This window comes from Ictidomys tridecemlineatus, chromosome 3, assembly GCF_052094955.1.
Source record: "Ictidomys tridecemlineatus isolate mIctTri1 chromosome 3, mIctTri1.hap1, whole genome shotgun sequence".
Classification (NCBI taxonomy): Eukaryota; Metazoa; Chordata; class Mammalia; order Rodentia; family Sciuridae; genus Ictidomys; species Ictidomys tridecemlineatus.
The window spans coordinates 85,931,783-85,951,713 of record NC_135479.1 but is presented as its reverse complement, the minus strand read 5'-3'; the positions used below and the strand labels follow the sequence as shown (position 1 = coordinate 85,951,713).

At 45.3% G+C, this 19,931-nt stretch overlaps 1 protein-coding gene across 12 annotated transcripts in view; it reads left to right on the top strand.

The window, feature by feature from the left end:
• Nmnat3 (nicotinamide nucleotide adenylyltransferase 3) overlaps positions 1-19,931 on the top strand; it is a 139,976-nt gene that overhangs the window by 91,725 nt on the left and 28,320 nt on the right. For 3 of the 12 annotated variants that reach the window (XM_040269887.2, XM_078043414.1, XM_040269886.2), the window contains exons 3-4: positions 8,428-8,611; positions 13,101-13,180. In XM_040269887.2, the coding sequence (XP_040125821.1) occupies positions 8,428-8,611; positions 13,101-13,180 (264 nt within the window). Of the gene's footprint in view, positions 1-1,789; positions 2,156-8,427; positions 8,612-9,187; positions 13,181-14,055; positions 15,158-18,548; positions 19,865-19,931 lie in introns of those variants that run through there. The other 9 variants (XM_040269885.2, XM_078043409.1, XM_005328022.5 and 6 more) reach the window with 9 other exon arrangements.

Genomic DNA, 19,931 nt, shown 5'->3' with positions numbered 1-19,931 from the left:
AAATAAAAGCTCTAACGTTTGCCAGTGTTACCTCTAAAATGAGTTTTAGGAGCCAGTTCTGGAAATCAAAAGGTGAACATTGCCTCCCTGTTCTCCGCTGGGGTCTGCCACCCCTTGATGTGGTGGATACTTCAACTTGCAGGAAGGAGGGCCCCGGGCAGCCAGGATGGCCAGGAATGCAAAATGTATCAGAGATCATCAAGCTCTGGGGGGAAAGCTACACTCTTTGGATTTCAACTCTCCTTCTGAAACAAGAAGTGATGGGTAGACTATCTTTCATTCTTCATTGTTAAAGCTGAAAAGATGGGAGATCACTCGTAATCAGAGAGGTGAGTGGGCTATTGAAGCACCAGAGCCACTAATGCCCTGAAATACACACCTACGTTTTGAATCAAGGGTTGTTCAAGTCAGGAAGGGCAGAACCCAAAGGCAGGGAGCATGTAGGTGACTTCCCCAACATTAAGCTCAACCTGAAGGAACCACACACTCTGGGCCAAGGTGAACAGGATCTTAACTCACCCCCTTCCCCAATCCTAGAGGACTTGAGAGAAGCCTTGGTACCTTAGTACCATTGTTTAAACAATCAAAGAAAAAAAGAGAGGAGAAAACATCCTTCTGAAGAAGGGCCGCACATGAGCCCTTGCTCAGATTTGCGACCTTCAGCCTGAATTACCCCAAGAAGTTCAAGTCGAGATCTGTAAGCTTCTAGAAATTCCAGGTTCCTGCAAAAGCAAGTATGAAGCCTTTTCAGAGGAGGACCTGGGACCATCAGGATGTGGCAGGCATTGACCAGCAAGTATTCAAGGATAACTAAGCACAGAAAGTAAAACAATAGGAATAAGAACTAACAGAAATAAAAGACAGAAAAAATAACTGTACAGACTCTGGAACTAATATTATTCAATATAAATCTTGAAACAGTTATGCCTATATTTAAAGAAAAAACCTAAAAAGTGACTTGACAGATTTTGTTGAAGAACCAGTCAAACTTCTAGAAATGACTAAAATAAACAAGATCAAAAGTTCAATGAAGGCCCCCTAAGAAGACATAATCATTCTAAAACAGAAATACCAAAAAACAGGGTCTCAAAATACATGAAGCAAAACAGAGCTCCAAGGCCATACAGTCAATTCACAGTCATAGGTGGGGACTTGGACATCCCACTCGCAGCAATGATGACAAATAGAAAACCAGCCAGGATGCAGAGGGGCTGACCACACAGTTAACCACAGGCTTGAAAGTGACGTTCATGGAACTCACCACTCAATGTCACATTCACCAAGACAGGCCATATTCTAAATATGAACTGATCTCAACAAGCTTAAAAGAATTGAAGTCATATAAAATATGGTTTCTGACCACCATGGAATCTTACTGGAATTGACAAAAGAAAGACAACAGGAAAATATTAAAACACATGGAAATTAACATACTTATAAAAAATCCATGGTTCAAAGAAAATATGGCAAAGGAGTTTTTGTTTTTTTTTTAATAAGTGGAACCAAATGAAAATGTATGCACATTGGAAAAGAAAAAAAATCTTATTTGCTTATGACAGAATTGTCTATGTAAAAAATCTCAAGAATCTATCAAAAAAACCCTGAAAATTGTAGGAAAGTGATTACACTTGCAAGATAAAGATCAATACACAAATATCAATATATGTATCTGTGTATATACATATATATACATATATATTGATATTTATATATGTATATTTACATACCAATAGAAAACATGTGAAAACCAAAATTAAAAACAATGCCACTTAAAATTGATCTAAAAAAATAAAACGCTTAGGTATAAATTGAACAAAGCATACATAGAATTTCCGTCCTAAACATTAAAAGATGCCAATGAAAGAAACCAAAGAAGACCTAGACAAATGGAGAGAGGTATAACATGTTCATAGGTTGGAAAACTCAAAAGTTCAATGAATGACTTTGAATCACATTAGTAGAGTAAAACATAGAATGAATGAATTGGAAGACAGACGAAATGAAAACTATTTAGAATGAAGCATAGAGAAAGAAATTTTATGATTACAGAAGAGAGGGCAAGAGACATGAAGTCTCCATGTATACAGTGAAAGGGCCGGAAGAAAAGGGAAGAAAGAGATGATCCATGGTTTAGACAAGATGTGTCTCCCAAAGCGTGAGTATTTTATTAGATAATACCTCAACATTCAAAGGTGAAATGATTGGGTTGTGAAATCATTAACTTAATCATGATCAGTGCAGTAGTCCACTGGTAGGGATTAACTGAGTGGTAACTGTAGGCAGGTTGGGTGTGGCTGGAGGAGGTGGGTCAGTGGGGCATGACTTTGGGGTGTATATTTTGCCCGTGGTGAGGAGACCTTAGTTTCTCTGATTCCTGCTTGTCCTATCCTAAGTTCCTTTCTTCCACCACACTCTTCTACCACGATGCTGTGCTTACCTTGGTCCCAGAGTAATGGAGCCAGCTGTCTGTGGACTGAGACCTCTAAAACCATGAGCATCAAATAAACTCTTCCTCCTCTAAAATTGTTCTTGTGAGGGCTTTTGGTCATGGTGGCAAAAAAGCTAAAATAGATAATAACTAAAAATTTTTCAGATCTAACAAAAAACTGTAACCCACAGATTTAAGAAACCCAGAGATCCCAAATCAGGATAAATAAAAAGAAATTCATATGTAGACAATGTTTAAAGATGAAAACAAATACAGACTACCTGCACATAAATGGTAGACTTATAGAGGACTTCTCAATATCAACAATAAAAGATGATGGAACAGTAACTTGAGAACACTGAAGAAAAAAAATTATTGCAACCCACTATTTTTTTTTGAAAGACAGAGAGAGAAAGTGAGAAAATTTTTTAATATTTATGTTTTAGTTTTCAGTGTTCACAACATCTTTATTTTATCTTTTATGTTGTGCTGAGGATCGAACCCAGCACCCCGCACATGCCAGGCAAGCGCACTACCACTTGAGCCACATCCCCAGCCCCAAAACTCACTATTTTATACCCAGTGAAAATATCTGTCAAGACTAAAGCCACACTAGCTCAAGGAAATTCTACAGTGTATATTTCTGCCAGACAGATTAATTCTGCCAGATTCCCAGGTGGAATGTCTTTCATACAGGAAGAAGTAAAATGTCGAGAAAATAGTAAATACATGAAAAAAATTAAATAAGCATTGGTTGCATAAAAGAGAATAGAAAGTAGCAAGATCTAATAGAATAAAGACTCAGCAAAAATTATACATGTAACAAGAGGGTGGTAAATGGAGTTAGTCTTTTGCTGTTAAGGAAAAGGCTATCTTTGCTTTTTTTCCTTAATAACACAAAGGTTTTTATTTACTTTGGTGGTAAGATTATGTAATTTCTAAACAACCTCAGAGAAAAAAATTGAAATAATAAAATCAAACATAGGAAAAGTAACTAGAATATGGTGACAAAAACATAAAATAAGATGGTACCTTTGAACTCAAATATTAGCATTCACATTAAACATAAATAAACCTATGTTTCAGTTAAAAGTCAAAAATTGTCAAAGTTGCCATTAAAATGTTTTCATGGGCTATTTACAAAGTCTTGCTTAAACAGAAGTATAGACATTGAAATTGAAAGGTGGAAAAAATACACCATAAATATACTCACCAAAAGAAAGCTGTTAAGCTATATTATCACAAAAATAAGTGAATTTTAGAAAACCATAATTTTATCAGAGATAAAGAAGCTCAATTCACATAAAGATACAGATATAAGACATATGAATTATAGATATAATATATATCAAACAACAGTTGAAAGAACTAAAGGGAAAAATAGAAAAAATCGAAAGTGAAAGATTTTCTAACAGGATTAATACAGCAGGTCAGGTGGACCAAAAAAATCAGTAAGAATATAGATATAAACAAAACAATGAGTAATCTTAATTGAAAGGTCAAATCATTATACCAGATAATCACAGAATACAAATCTTTCCAAGCACCCATGAAGCATTTGCCAAAACTGACCAAATACTAGGACATAAAGCAAGAGTCAACACATCGCAAATGATTGAATCAATTTAGAGTATGTTCTCTGATTATGAGTGAAACTAAATTGGAAATCAATACCAAAACTATAACCCACATGTCACAATATGTTTGGTAATGAAAAAATGATATCTCCAAATAACTCATAGATCAAATCAGACATCATAGTAAAAACTAGAAAGTATTTTGAACCAAACGGTCATGAAAACACTCTCTATCAAAGCTTCTGAGATGCAAGTAGAAATGTGCTCAGAGGGAAATTCTTAAAGCCTGAACTGTGTATTTTAGGAAATAGAACAAACTGCACATTAATTAGCTGAGCACATATCACAAGAAGTTAGAAAAAGAACAGCAAAGTAACAACACGAGAGTGGAAGGATAGAATTAATAAAAATAAGAACAGAATTTGGTGGAACACAGAAAAGAAGCATTCGGGAGAGAAAAATCAATATGCCAACAGTTGGTTCTTTCAAAAGACTAATAAAATAACAAACCTCCAGTAATACTGTGCAAAGAAAAAGAAAGGGATGCAAGCAGCCTTCGGAATGAAAAAAAGCCATCCGTACAGATGGCCCAGACATTGAACAGATAAGAGAACAGCATGAAGAAACTTACGCCAATAAATTTCAAATGTTAGATGTAGTGGACAGAAATTCTAGAAAAATCCTAGTTGCCAAAAATTATAATGAAGAAACGAAAATCTGAATCATCTTCTAACCATTAAAGAAATCGAATCAATTGTCAATGATGTTCCCACAAATTAAATTCAAGCCTCATCAGACCTCACTGGTGAGCTCCACCAAACAGCAAAGAAAAAAAATAATGTTACTTCAGTCCTCCACAAGAGCCCTGTTGGGGTATAAAGAGAAAATTCCTCAACCCTTTGTAGGAGTCTTACTTCACCTTGATACCAAAACCTCATCAGGACATTGGGTTAGCCAGCTTTGGGTCACTCGGTGTCACCAAAATAATCTGACAAGAACAACTCAGAGGAGGAAGAGTTTTAAGGTGGTTCACAGTGTCAGAGTTTAGTTTATGGTCAGCCGAGTTTATTGCTCTGGGTCCAAGGTGAGGCGGCATATCATGGAGGAAAAGTGTGCAGAGAGAAGCTGCCTCAGGACATGGCAGCTGGGAATCACAAAGAGAGAAAGGGAAGGGACTACAGGGAATGTGCACCTTGCCAGTGCAAGCCCCACACTGACCAACCACCTCCAGCCCTGGCCCCACCAGCCTGTAGTCACCGCAAGGTCAGCCCTTCAGACAAGTATGGACGGATTCGTTTACAGCTCTCACAATCCAACCATGTCACCTCTGAACATTCCTGTAATATTAACCCAGGATATTTTGGAGGACCCCTCGTATCCAAACCATAACATTCCACCCCTGGCCCCCAAAAGCTCATGTCCACCACATAATGAAAAATGCAGTTAGTTGATTTTTCAGGAGACCCCGTAGTCTTAGCAAAATCTCCCCAAATCCAAGTTCAAAATGTCTTCTGAGACTCAAGGCAGACTCTTGGCAGTGAGCCTCTGTAAAGATCAAAAGCAATTACATATATCCAATACACAGTGGCACAGAGTAAATATTATCATTCCAAAAGGGAAGAATAGGGGCTTAGAAAGAAGGGGTAGGACCAAACCAGACTGAAAACCTGCAGGCAAACAGGTCCCTTAACACCACCTATAGCCTCTTGGGTACCTGGGGGAAGATGTTCTCTCCAAAGGGCTTTGGAAGCTTAGGGAAGGCTCTGGCCTTGCCAGTTGCTGTGCTCATGGTCTCTCCCTTAGTCTGGTTCTCTCCGCAGCCAGCAGATTTTCTCAGCAGATAGTCCATGTTACTGGCATCTTTTAATTTCTAGGGTCTCCTTCCAGCTTCGTCCCCACCTTCACAGGGCCACTTATCACCCTCTCAGGGCCACCTGCACAAATGCTGACCCTGCTCCACCTTGCCTGGCACTCCCAGATCTTTCCTCAAAATCCTGGTGGAATCCTCCATGGTGGCTTAACTTCAGCTTCCTTCATTCCCTCAGAACCAGCAGCACGTGGATGATGCCAAGGTCTGCCACCAGCTCATGGTGACCCCTGTCATCTTAGCCATCTGCAGCACCCTCTCAGTACCTGGGTGGCTGAGCACAGTGTCAAAAATTTCCTAGAACCCCTTATGCAAGCAGGGCATCACCAGGATCTCTTCTCAAAGGAATTTTTCCTTCTACATCCTTAAGCCTGTGATGGGTGTGGTCTTGCAAATTCCTGAGATGCCTTCAAGCCTTCTTTTCCTCTATGTGAAGTACTTAGCATGTCTTTCATGGCTAACATCTCTTCAACAGTCACACCTTTCTTGCCCCCGATTTTAAATGCACTTTTTTTGGTCAAACTGCAAGTTTTTATTCAGCTCTGCTTTCCGCTCCTGATTCTCACTGTAAATTTGGCTAAAAGCTTCTATCAAAATTCATGCCACTGACTGAATGCTATGCTGCCTTGGAATTTCCTCCGCCAGATTAATTATCCCACTGCTTTAAAATTCAGCATCAGGCAAAGTCTCAGGACATAGGAAATGTAGAAAAGTTCTTTGCCAGAGTGTCACATGAAGAGCCTCTAGTCCAGTTCCCTCTAGATTCCTCATTTTCCTCTGAACCCTCATGAGCATAGTCCACATTCCTATAAGAATTCTGGTCTTCTGGGCTCCCACCAGAATTTCCCATTAAGCTCTGCTCACAGCAATCTAAGATTTATCTATTCTGCATCCCCAAACTTTCCCAAACTCTTCCCCAAAATCAGTTCCAAATGCCTCTGAACCACATGGTCAGGGATTGTAACAGAATTATAGACCCATCTTCCTTCCCAAGGACTCCCCTATCCCCAATACCAGTTTCTCTGTTAGTGAGCCTTGTGTCACTGTGACCAAAATACTTGACAAGAATTTAGAGGAGGAAAAGTTTTATTTTGATTTTTATTTCAGAGGTTCATTTCATGATTGTCTGAGTCCATTGCTCTAAGACCAAGATGAGGCAGCACACCATGGCAGGAGGCCTACCAGAGGGAAGCTGCTCAGGACATGGCAGCCAGGAAGCCAAGAGAGAGAAAGGGGAAGGGGTCCCAAGGAAGGTCCGTACTTCCAGGGCACACCCCACTGACCCACCGTCCTCCGGCCACATCCCACCTGCCTACGTTTACCAGACAGTTAACCCAAACTCGGATGGGTTGATTAGGTTATAGCTCTCAGAGTCCACCCGTTTTACCTCCAAACACTTCTGCATTAACTCAGGAGCGTTGCGGGGGGTAGAGGAGGGGACACCTCACATCCAAACCATAACAGACCGTAAGAAAAAGAATTATAGAGCCGTCTTCCTTCCCAAAAGTAACTAGCAAAGTGAAGCCATCCATGTCAGTTTATCTAGAAATGCAAATGTTAGTTTTAAGACTAGAAAATTAATCAGTGCAATCCACTATATTAACTGACCAAAGGAGAAAAATTGCACCATTATTTCAACAGTTGCGGGGGGAGGATAAAATGATAAAATCCAGTATTCTTACATGTCAGAGACTCTTGAGCTAGAAATAGAGAATGTCTCTAAAGGTAACACTGTCCAGATCAAGTAGACTCAGCTTCGGAAGAAAGGCCAAGTGTCAAGGGCTTAATACATCAAAGTTATCTCCCATCACACAGATCCCATGCAGGTTCACAAGATCTATGGGGAGTTTCTGTGGCAGATGAGCACAGCCCATGGCTATTCCAAGACAGGCCTCTCCTTCCACTGACGGCAGGATCCTCCGAAGTCAGCCCACCCAACTATCCCCTAACCTTGCTCCATGCTGCATCCCATCTTATACCTTTCAGCCTCAGTGCCCGATTTGGACTAAGAAACTACACTTACCCATTGTCCCCCACAGGGGACATCATGATGTTCCTCAAACATTTTTATTTCTTGCACTGGGGATTGAACCCAGGGGCACTTGACCTCTGAACTACATCCCCAGCCCCCTTCCCCAACTTTTTAACACTTTTGAATTTTATTTTGAGACAGGTCCTCAGTCACTTGCCGAGGCTGGCCTCAAACTTGCGATCCTCCAGTCTCAGCCCCACAAGTCTCTGGGATTACAGGCGTGGCCCCTGCACCAGTCTTCCAGCATATTCTGGTATCTGGTTCTGTGGGCCCGTTGCTCTGTAGGCTCCGCCCTTGCAGCCTTCCTCTCGATAAAAGTACTGCAGGGGGGTGTAGAAGACTGTCAAGGAGGTGCCAGATCACAGAGGTGATACCCTTGCCCTTGCCGTTGGCCCATGAAGGAGAGCATGCCAGGGTCGTGCCCACTCAGGGCAGGCAGAGGTCTTAACACCTGCCTGGACTCACACCACAGGGTGGCGAGCATCTGTCTGGACATGCAGCATCATGATTCTCTCCTGCCTAGGAATGTACCAGGTGACCCAGGGCATCATCTCACCTGTCAATGATGACTACGGGAAGAAGGACTTGGTGGCTTCTCAACACCGAGTGGCCATGGCCCGGCTGGCCCTGCAGACATCAGACTGGATCCGGGTGGACCCCTGGGAGAGCGAGCAGCCACAGTGGATGGAGACGGTGAAGGTGCTGAGGTAAAGGTGGTCACGTCTTGTGCCATGGCCTGCAGGGTCCGTGGGGGAAGGGAGGGAAGGGGAGCAGAATGGGGCTTCATTCAGACCTCTTCAGCCAAGGTCTGAGAAGTATCTCCAGTGAGAGAGACCGACAGTCACCTTTTCAGAGAGGTCCCCAAGCCACTGTCCATCAGGAGGCACACTTGTACTTGTGGAGAGACCCCCCAATCTTCTGTCGGAGAGCTGTAGCATCAGGCCCTGGGCCATCACTCAGTTGCTACGTGACTCTGATCAAGTGACTTAACCTCTCTGAGACCTATTTCTTACCTGTGAACTGAGGACAATAAAACCTAATGAGGATTTTTTTTCAATATAAATAACTCTCATGACCTTGAACAGTCTAATAACTTTCATTATGATTATTTTTGTCATTCACTGGCTTGGAAATTGAATCTATACAATAAGCTTTTTTGCTTGCACAAATCTTAGGTTCTCTAAATCTAGACTTTTATGTAGAATAGAAAAAAAGAAAGACCGTGAATCTAGAAATAGTTCCTCAAGATTTTTTTCCTGTCTGTCTTTTGAAATTGCTGTTAGTGTTCAACATAAGTAACACAGCTCTTCCAAGCCCAGGACCAGAGTGTTTAGGGGAGAAGCAGGCAGTTTCGTCTGCCCTGGCTGTCACCATCAGTCACCACCGCCAGCTCCATGTCAGGGACTGCAGGCTGCAGGCGGGGTCTTCTATTTGGAAGCACCAGGATTTTCACAGAATGGGAGGAACATGGACCAAGTCAACTCATTGGCAGCCCTGTCCATAATGTGTTCAGCCTCGGTTGTTTACTTATTTGCCGAGGCACTTGGAAGGAAACTGTTCGAGTTTTGAGTAAAGGTAAACATGGAGACTGCATGTCCTGGTTCCAATGACTTCACCTTCTGCTGGGGAAGAACAGCTAGGAGCAAGTCACCAGTTACAGCGCCACTTCAGAAGCTGCTGCTGAACCGAAAGGAGAGCAAATAGGAAATACTTGTCAAGATGTGTTCATCCTCTTTTTTTTTTAACCACCCCTTGGGATAAGCAAAGGCTCATATATTGAAAACTGCACAAGGAATAAATTTGCACCTGGATCATCCTTTTAGAATGAGTCACGGTCTCATTTGTCTAGGCTAACAGAGGGGAACAGAAGCAAGACAATAGATGACACAACAAATCACTTAGTCTGCAGGGATCTGCCTTCCCTGCCACCGGGAGAGGCAGGTTGTGGAGGGCACAGGCTTTGAAGCCAAACTGACCAGTGGAATGACTCGGTGTAAGTGGCATGGCCTCCTCCCTGAGCCTCCATTCCTCACCTAATAAAATGGGTGACATCATCTACCACACAGGATTCTGTGATGATGCAGCAAAAACCTGGTTTATGAGAGGCGCTGGATAATGCCAGCTCCCCTCTCTGCATCCTCAACATGAGGCTGACATGACTTCTCCTCAGAGCCCGTCTGTCATTCATGGATACACAGGCAGTGACCAAGAGTAATTTAATGTCACTCATGCTTCTGCTGCAAAATGCAAGTGTGAGCCACAATTTTACTGCACATACTCTTTATATTTTTTTTTTCTTTCTTTCTTTCTATTTTTTTTTTTTTTTACTATATTCTGTATTCCACCGCTGGCTATACATTGGAACCACCTGGGGAGCGTGGAAAAATTTAGGTGGCTGTGATATCACTGGTTGGGGGCGGGGTACTGAAATTTTTGAAGAGTTCCCTGGTGATGCTAATGTGTGGCTAGTGTTGAGTCCCCCAGACTCGGTCACTGAGCATGTAACTCACTTCTGATTTAAACTGAGGTCCACTCAAGGCAGTGGTCAAAAACCCTGGCTGCAGGGATCACTTGGAAAACTTTTTTTTAAAATGCTCACCATCATCCCAGAGGTTTGGGTTTGCCGGGGTGGACTCTAAGTGTGGGTCAGAGTCCCGGATGATTTATGCGCTGCCGTGGTTGAGAATCATGATGTAGATGACAGTTTTCACGGAGAGATGATGGGAGATCTTTTAAAGGTTGAAAATCTGGTTAAAATGGTCAAGTCAGGTGGTGTGGGCAGCACGGCAGGAACTGGTCCCATCATTGCTCCATTGAGTCCCCTTCTGGTAGAGTCCACGATGGATCCATACCACAGTGACACAGTAGCAAATGACATCAGGATGAATCTCACAGTGGTATCAATTCCCCATGGAGCTTATTGAAGATTATTTTTCTTTTTCCCAGATTGTTTATTTATTTATTTATTTATTTTTAAAATCGCGGCCACTTTTGTGTCCTCAGGACATTGGCAGCTTTCCTTCTCTGGGAGCTGTGGGCAGGAGAGTCTCACGGTGCCAGCTCCTGTGGCTCATCACCCGCTATCCTTCCATTCCAAGCATGATCTTAAGTTGTCCTCATTTCACAGATGAGAAAACTGAGAGGCTAAGTTAGTCACAGTCACACAAATCAGCAGGAGGTGGTGCTCCAGTCGGCCCCACTCGGAAGCCATGCCGTGGCCATCTCTAAGGACAGTGACCTGCCGGCTGGGAGCATGGGGTAGCTGTCTTTGCTCTTGCCATTCTCACCCTCTGAAGGGGCTTCCTTGGAGATCAGGGGGCTGCTGGGGACACAGGGAGCATGCTGCCAGCGTCAAGTCACAGGCCCAGTGCTGGCCACACAAGGACAAGCAGCAGCAGCAGTGGCCCCCTGGCCCAAGAGACAGAGAGGAAGTCCACAAGGAAAGCACACTTGGTACTGAAGGTCATCATTTGAACAACAAGATCCAGAGAGCCAAGATTCAAAGTAGAGACAACCTGAACTAGGAGCTTAGAGACAAGTAAAACGAGATGCCAGTCACTACCTTAAGGCCCCGCCTGATGCCAGGCTCCCTCATGCACATGGCTCTAAGAGCTCTGCAACTCTGAGAGGTTGGGTTCAGCCCCATTTTACAGATGGGGGGATGGAGGCTCTGGAAGGCCCAGCAACATTCTCAAAGTCCTACAGTCAGAAAGCGGAGGGGGGACTCAAACCTACTTCAGTCTGAAGAGTGGGCGCAAACCAAGCCGAGACACACCTTCAGAGAGGAAGCTTTCCAAGCCACGCGGCCAAACAGCCATGGAAGCGGCCTAGCCAGGCCCTGGGGAGACTCAGCCGAGTCTCTGAAGCAGTCGAAGGGCCTTGGGCCAGGGTGAGATGTCTCCACGTACCCACTCCTTCCCTGGCTCCTGAGTTCAGGAGTCTGCAAGTGGGCACTTTCTAAGGAAATAAGAATATGAAGGTGAATGAAATGAGGTCCTTATTCACAGTCTGGTGGGATGACAGACTGAGGAGTGTTACCGTAACAACAGGTGAACTCTACTGAGCAGGTCCTGCATGAGCTAAGCTTTCCTGTTCCGCCACGCCTCCTCCTGGTCCCAATCAGCAGGGGCCGCTTCCCCAGCCTTTGCAAGGTAGAGCACTTTCTCTGTGGTCTTATGTGCTGCCGATGAGGCCGAGTGAACTTTCACGATCAATTAACAGATGAGGTCAATGAGGCTCAGAAAGTGTCAGTGACTCGTCCAGGTTCTCGGAGCACTTGGCTTGCACTTGAACTTGAACCCACAAGGTCTGGCTGCAGAGCATGTGCATTTCCACCAGGCTCCGCCCCCTCCCACAGGCGGCTCTAGCAAAGGCATAAAAATAAGAAGAGGGAAGATTGGGTCCGTGCAGGAAAGTGTGTACGGTGATTTCCTGTGTTCCATAAGAGAAGAAGGTGCAGGTACCGCCTGGCTTAAGGAAGACAGATGGTTTAAAACGCTGAGCATGCCCAGTGGGTGCAAGTCTAATCCTCTCCAGAATGCTCAGTGCATCCATTAACTCTTCATCTCCAGGTGGGCACTGTCATCACCTCCTCTTTGCAGAACCATTCACAAAGACTCAGAATCCTTCTCCCAGGGTCACACAGCCTCAGGGGAGCTGTGACTCCCCTCACGCCATCTGACTCCAAGCCCTGGCTCTCAGTCATCACCCTGCTGCATTTTAAAGCACTGGTTTATACGAAGAGCAGGGTCTCTCTAGAGAGCGAGCTGGGGGCTAGGATGTGCCGGGGTTTGGTGTGAGTAAGCTCCTCACTTTCACAGAAGCCCACGACACAGGCATTACCACTTGAAGCCACGTGCTCAGCTCTGTCCCTAATGGTGGGGTCCTTCACTTTCACTCAGCACTGACCTCTGTATTTTTAAAGTGGGAAATATTGAAGGAAATGTTGAAAGAACCCACATGGCACAGAAAGTAGTGAGGTGTCTTGGAGGGGACTCTCTGGGACAACCCAGATGGCATCTGCTTCCTGTCCCAGCACCTGGCACAGTGCCAGGCACACAGGGTGCCCTCAACAAATATTATAGGATGAACAGATAAAGGTGGATAGGAACAGGTCAGGGACTTAAATTCTGAGACCCCTGGGTGGCTCTGGGGACGGGAGGGCCACATACCTGAGCCCCTGTGTTTATGCTGCAGGCACCATCACAGCCAGCTGCTCAGATCTCCACCCCCGATGGAAGGCTCGGACCCTGGCCAGGAGCCCTCAGCACCCACAGGTGGGTGCTCACTCTCTCTCCACAGGAGGGGGGATGCCAGCGATCCCTGTGAGCATTGATAGTGTCACAGCTGCGGAGGACTTGAGGCCAGTCCTCTGAGCTCAGACAAGGAATGTGCTGCCCACCTGGTTGGGTGAATCTGTCAAGGTCAAAAGCTCAGATTCAACTACCTGCCACCCCTCTCCTCCATAAATTATTGTGCTAATTTGGGATTTACTGCCCAAAGGAGTTTACCTACCCCGTGACCTGTGCTTGTGACATGGATTACAGGGATACACTGGTGAGTGTCGCTGGGATTCTTTTAAAAGCCTTATTTAGCCTTTTTGAATTCAAACTGTGTCATTTAAAATGTGGACAGAGAGAGTACCACTTTCTCACAGTTACTCAAACCTATTTTTAAGGGAATTTATAGTCAATTTGGATGATCCCCTAACCCTGACCCCACGTTTCACCTCTTGTCACCTCCTGGTGGTTGATGGAGGCTTGCTGCCTGTGACATCAGGGGACGCACAGCCCTGGTATCCATGGACACAGGCATGACCTTCTTATGAAAGCAAGCAGGGTCCCCACATGGTGGTGGGGGTCAGGGGTGGGAACAGGATGTGACGTGCAAGGGGACACTGGCCCCACTGGGCTGAGATTCCACCTGTCCATCTGCTCAGTCTTCTATTATGGGGTCTACAACTTGGGTTGGTGGGACACACTTCCACACTGCCAAGGAGAGGTGCACCTCAGATGTTTTAGCCATGCAGAACTTTCCAGAACCTTAACTACGTCCATGTGCATTGTGACTCATCAAGAAAGGGAAAATGCCCTGAGCCATCCCTACTTTTTAACCCTGGAACTCTTTTCCAATGCCTTTTTGTGTTTCTCAGACCCAATGCTCCCGAGCAGGAAGGGAACACACGTCTAAAAGGACTTGGAAATGCCACCAGGCCCTGACAGAGGAATGCTGGTCAATGGATCCCACCCAGCAGAATCACCTAAGGGCTGCTCAAAAACACTGATTCCCAGGCCTTCTGCGTAGGAATGGGGCCCAGGAATCTGGATGTTTAATAAGCACTTGGGGTTTACTTTACAGCCAGTTTGGGGGACTTTGCACCAGAGTAAGAATCTAAGAAGGAGTTCTGGTGCCTCCTACATATGCTCCCCGGCACTTACCTGGGCCAGACTCTGGGCTCAGACTGAGAACAGGGACAGCCAGTGCCAGCCCCTGCCCTGAGCTGGAGACAGGTGTAAAGGAGAAAGTCCAAGCTTGAGTCAGGAAGGTGACGACTGAGTCCCACCCACAGGCCACATAGGCTCTGGAGGTCAGAGGTATTTCAGGACAGAAGGGCAGGCTAGGGCACAAGGCAGGAATTGGCATCGGTGTGGGGCACTCTGTGCCCACGGAACGCCACAGCCTGCAGAGCATGCAGAGCAGTCAGGGTGGCGTGGAGACCCAGCCCTCTCACACCTGCTCTGCAGAGACTTCCAGAGTCTGTCTCCTCTCTTTCCCTGACTGTTCCTCTTCCCCTTCCCTTTTTGGATCCCCAGTGGAAACCCTCCCTGTCCTGCAGGCTCAGTCCTGAGGCCACCTTCCCTGTGAAACCACCCTAGCTGCTGTCATTCATGTGAGCGCTCTCCCTCTGCCAAAGCGCACCCCATGTTCTCCCCAGATCCACCTGGCTCTACCTGGCCCTGTACTATTTGAACTCTTTCTCTCTTTTAAGACCCTATATTCTGCTTGTCTTGTTCTATTCTGTGCAAAAAGAAACTTTTCATGGAGTGAAAAGTGGACTTTTCAATTTACCAAAATATATTAGTTCCTTAAAAAAAAAAAAAACTCTTTATGCCCTTTGCTTGACAATTTCTCCTTTGAGGAATCCAGCTAAGGGGACTATTAGAAATTGGGACAAAGATGTATACAGAAAGATGTTTGCACAGCAGTTTTTACAATGGCAGAAAATAAAAGCAACCTCCTTGTTGAAATATAAAGGAATGTGTAAGTAAATTATACTGTATACATAGGATGAAGAATCTGCATAAAAGGTTTCAATGATATGGAGAAACCGTTAGGAAGAAAGCAGGGAAAATCAGAATACAATACCATAGATATTACCTCAAGTCTATAAAAAAATGAATATGCTTTCACATTTGCTTACACGTCTAACTCAACAGAAGAACTTAAGGAAATACACAAATATGTTGGTGGTTTGTGTTGAAAGCAGAATGATTTTTATTGTTGCTGTTGTTATTTTCTGTTTTACATACTTACAAATTTTCCATATGTTCCCTGAGGAACACATATTTCATGTTTGTAATCAGAAGAGAAAGTTAGTGATTGAAAACCAGAAGGTGCAGTTTTCTCAGCCTCTGTTTGGCTTTCCCTGACATGGCATGTATGTTACGAGTGACACATTTCTAAGGGACCATCTTGTGCGCTGTCTTCTGCTGTGTGTTGTTACACCCTGGGATTGCAAATTCCGTGATGAGTTCAGCCTGGCTTTGCCCATCACTTCTGTGATTTGCTGTCCTCCTTGGACTCACCCAGAGTCTTGTGGGTTGCTGTGTCCAGGAGCTCCTTGGGTGAGACCCTTGGGAGTGGCCCCCGTCCTTTAGAGTATGGCTGTCTATCTTTTGTGAAGGTGGTCCCTGCCCTTGGCTCCCGGGGCAGAGCCCCGCTCAGTGATGCTCAGAGGGTCCCTTTCCATTAATCAGCAGGTGCTCAATCTGCACACACTTTTCACTGAATGGTTAACATGGGTATCACCCCTCAGATGCCTAGACCTGGCACCATCTCTGTTTAGGACCCAGTGGTCCCATGCTTCTCAGTGTCTGTGGGGTTCTGTGACGGACATCATCATTAGTGGCTGTGCCAGGTGGGATGTTCACGCTGCATTCCTCCATCTCTCATTTCCATCATAGCTGTGGTCATGGTTCTCATGTTTCCATTTCACAGCTGGAGAGACTGGCTAGGTGGCTTTTCCAGAGTGCCAGCGAATCTAACATCCAAACCCAGGGTGCCCCTATAAATCTTGGTTTCCTCTGCTTTGCCAAGCCTGTAGCTACTCAAAGGCAGAACACACTTCCCCCAAAATGCCCACAGATGCCCAGTTCATGTCACTGGGTCACCGTTAGGACAAACCACATTGAAAGCCTTTACACTGCTCATTGGAATTGTGTACTTTGGACTTGGACAGAGTCACCCAGTCTAAAAATGTTATAGCACTGATGTAAGGGGATGTGAAAGGGATACGTGGATGCCATTGCGAGACCTGAAGGCAAGACAGCTCAGAATTGGGGTCTGAGGCCTATGTCACCATAGGAACTGATCCACTGCATGATGTCACCCGGAATAACAGGCACCACCGGCCTCACAGACCTGCCTTAATGGGGATCTGGGGACGTGTGGGTACTTGTCCCCTCTAGACAAGGGTCAGAGTGAATAGTTCCCCTTCCTATCATGGTTAATAAACCAAACAGGACCTAATACAGAGCGAATAGGAGGAAACTTCCCCCACATAAACCACTGGGAGAAGAAGGGGGTGTCTTCTCTGTTCTCTGACCTGTGGAAACAGAGGGCATGTGCCCCAAGCCCTAGGAGACCCTGGAATTTAATGGACATCATTTAGCACCCACCCACAGGAAGGCCACAGAACCCACACAACTCTTGAAAAACCAAACACTGATCAGTGGTTGGATAATAAGAAATTAGCTGTAGAACAGTGAAAGTCCATATGTACAATGTGAGCAATGAGACCAACCCAGACTAGTGAAAAGTGTGAGTTACTAAATGAATTTTAAATGCAACTTTATTAGTTTAAAAAGGCCAGGCATTTAGGAGATAATTCATAAGTGCTGAATGGATATTTTGGTGAGTAGACAGGTAGATAAATAGGTACATGGATAAGTTAATTGATTAATTATGGGCAGTTAGCACATAATAGCACTTACTCCGTGCCAACCCCTCTTCTAAGTGCATTATACTTATAGACCTATTCAATTCTCAAATAATCCTCTAAGTAAGTACTACTCACAGCCTCATTTTAAGAGATCACATGAGCCTCTGAATGGCAGGGCTGGAATCGGGGTCGAAGGTGTCTTCGCTAGAGTGTTGGTGTGAAGCCACCAAGAATTCACACTCACGTGAAGGATGGAAGGTTTGAATGTCATTCACTGTACCAATGGCATGCCACTGGGGGGGGGATGGAAAGTGTGTTTCTATAACTACATCTGGCTCTTTGAACAAGTCCTGTGCCTGTTGTCTCAGGGTTGGGGAAACCGAGGCTCAGAGAAGGTCTTGGTACCATACCAGCCTGTGCCCAACTGAGGCCAGACTCAGACCTCTGCATGACACCATTTGTCCCTCACACCCCACCCATGGCCAGCCCAGTACTCCTTTGCAAACCCTCCTCTCTGGTACATGTCCAAATTCCTTCAAATGTTCCACTACAGAGGAGCCCCAACCCACCCTTTACTCCTAGCGTAGCCCCTCCTTCCTAAGGCAACATGGTGATAAAGATACCAGCCCTCCAGGAGCCCAGACTTCTCCATATACTGAAGCTGAGACCGGTTTCTGGAAGGACCAGAGATCTTGCAACAAGCTTTAGCATGGACCTTGCTTTTCCTTTTCAACAATATGAATGGGGGTGGGAAAACCCTGCTGGTTCCCTGTGCTCCAATTAGGATGCACATACAGATTCCCACCAGCAGGCGGCGGCAGAGCCTTGCAGTTACAGATGCCCCACCTGGAGGCAGGCTGCCTGACTCCTGACTTCTGGGACTAGCTGAAGACCTCACTTGCCTCTCAGAGCCTTAGGCTCTTCTTCTGCAAAATGGGCACAAAATGCCTACCTCGTAAAATTGTTCCAAGGATCACATGGTATCATAACATAGTGTTGAGTAACAATGTGGTACTGACCACCTAATTAATGTTAAGCGTTATTTTCTCATCATAATCAGCATGATAGAACAAGTCCCCAGAACTTACCCACCCTGAGTTCTGAGACTTGTCATACTGGAAATGACAAGGCCCCAACTAAGGTCTTAAAGATTCTTTGGTTATTCAAAGGGCCTCTATACCTCACCTTCATGATGATGTTTTCCGTAGAAGTACCAGTCCTAGTGCCTAATAAATACACCAGGAGGGCAGGCATGGATCCCAAATATGGCAGTGACTTGTCCAAGAGCTTTAAAACCCTTACCCTGATTCAGAAAGGGGGATTCTGGGGACAGCATGACTGCCTCTGATCCTGCAATCACAGACAAACTCATTATAGCACTGGGGGGTGGGGGGGATCCTGTTTGTATTATTTAGCATTTTGCCAAAATTTAACAAAAGCTGTATTGATGAAATCATCACTTATAACCACATGCCCTGAAATAGTTTCAGATGCCACTGCCTGCTTTTTCTTAAGCGGAACACAGAAACATTGAGTTGTCAATACCTTCCAAGAAAAGCACTGGGCGCCAGTCCCCGGCAGAATATCTCCTTATCTTTCCAGGAGGCGGCCTTGGGTGCCTCTCTGAGACCCGCCCTTGTTTTCACAGCTGCGCCCCAGCTGAAACTCCTCTGCGGGGCAGACATCTTGAGGACCTTCCAGACCCCCAACCTCTGGGAAGACGCACACATCCAGGAAATAGTGGAGAAGTTTGGCTTGGTGTGCGTGAGCCGGGTGGGCCACGACCCCAAGGGGTACATCCTGGACTCGCCCATCCTGCGGAGGTACCAGCACAACATTCACCTGGCCAGGGAGCCCGTGCAGAACGAGATCAGCGCCACCTACGTCAGGAGGGCCTTGAGCCAAGGGCAGAGCGTCAAGTACCTGCTGCCTGACCCTGTCATCGCCTACATCAGGGACCAGGGTCTCTACACCAAGGACAGTTCCTGGCAAGCCACAGGCACCCAGAAGGGCCAAGGAAAGACGAGCTAGGAGGGACTCAGCCACCCCTCCTCCGCCCAGCGCCTCTGGGGAGAAGGCGGTGCAGTTTTTGGTTTGCTTTTGGGTTTTGCTTTGGGTCGGCATTTTTCATTTGTTTTATTTCTACAGTGATGTTACCCTGAAGTCTTGATTCTCCTGCTCCAGGACAAGATAACCTGCCCCCACAGCAAGGACAGACGCTTATCAAGGAAGTTAAAATGATGGGGCAGGTCCTGAGGATCAGGCAGACCCTCTCAGCTCCTGCATGGTAATTAGCTCTCCGCACACTGAATACCATTCTGTGCGCCCCAGGGTCCGAGCAGAATTGCCCACGTGCATTTTTTAACTAGGACCAGGTGCATCATGCTGGTCTTGATTGGCGGGATTTGACAGGATGCTAATTACTGAACAGTGGGCCTTGTCAATGTCCTGGTTTCAAACAGAATAATACTAAACGGAGGAGTCAGACATTTGGAAATTTGCTGATTTCCACTGCATCTTGCCTTACAAACCATTGTCTACCTGCCTGCGGGCCTTTCCTCAAATTTCAAGTAAACTCTTTCTAAGGCGCGATCCTCAAGTATTATTTTTGATACAGCAAGTATTTTTAACACTGCTATTCTCCAAATGCCAGGGCTTCTGGTTTCCCTGTTTCTAAAAAGGAACAGAGGTAAAACAGATGCCTGTTTTAGATGTTTTTGAATGTTTTATGACTGCTTACCTGTTGGAATATTGGCAAAGGGATAAATAATAAACTGACATCAAAAAGTGCTAATGAAAAGTTTCTCTTTATTTTTTTCCTCCCTTTGTTATATTATTAATGCCTGGTGTGCCGGCTGTTGCTCTTC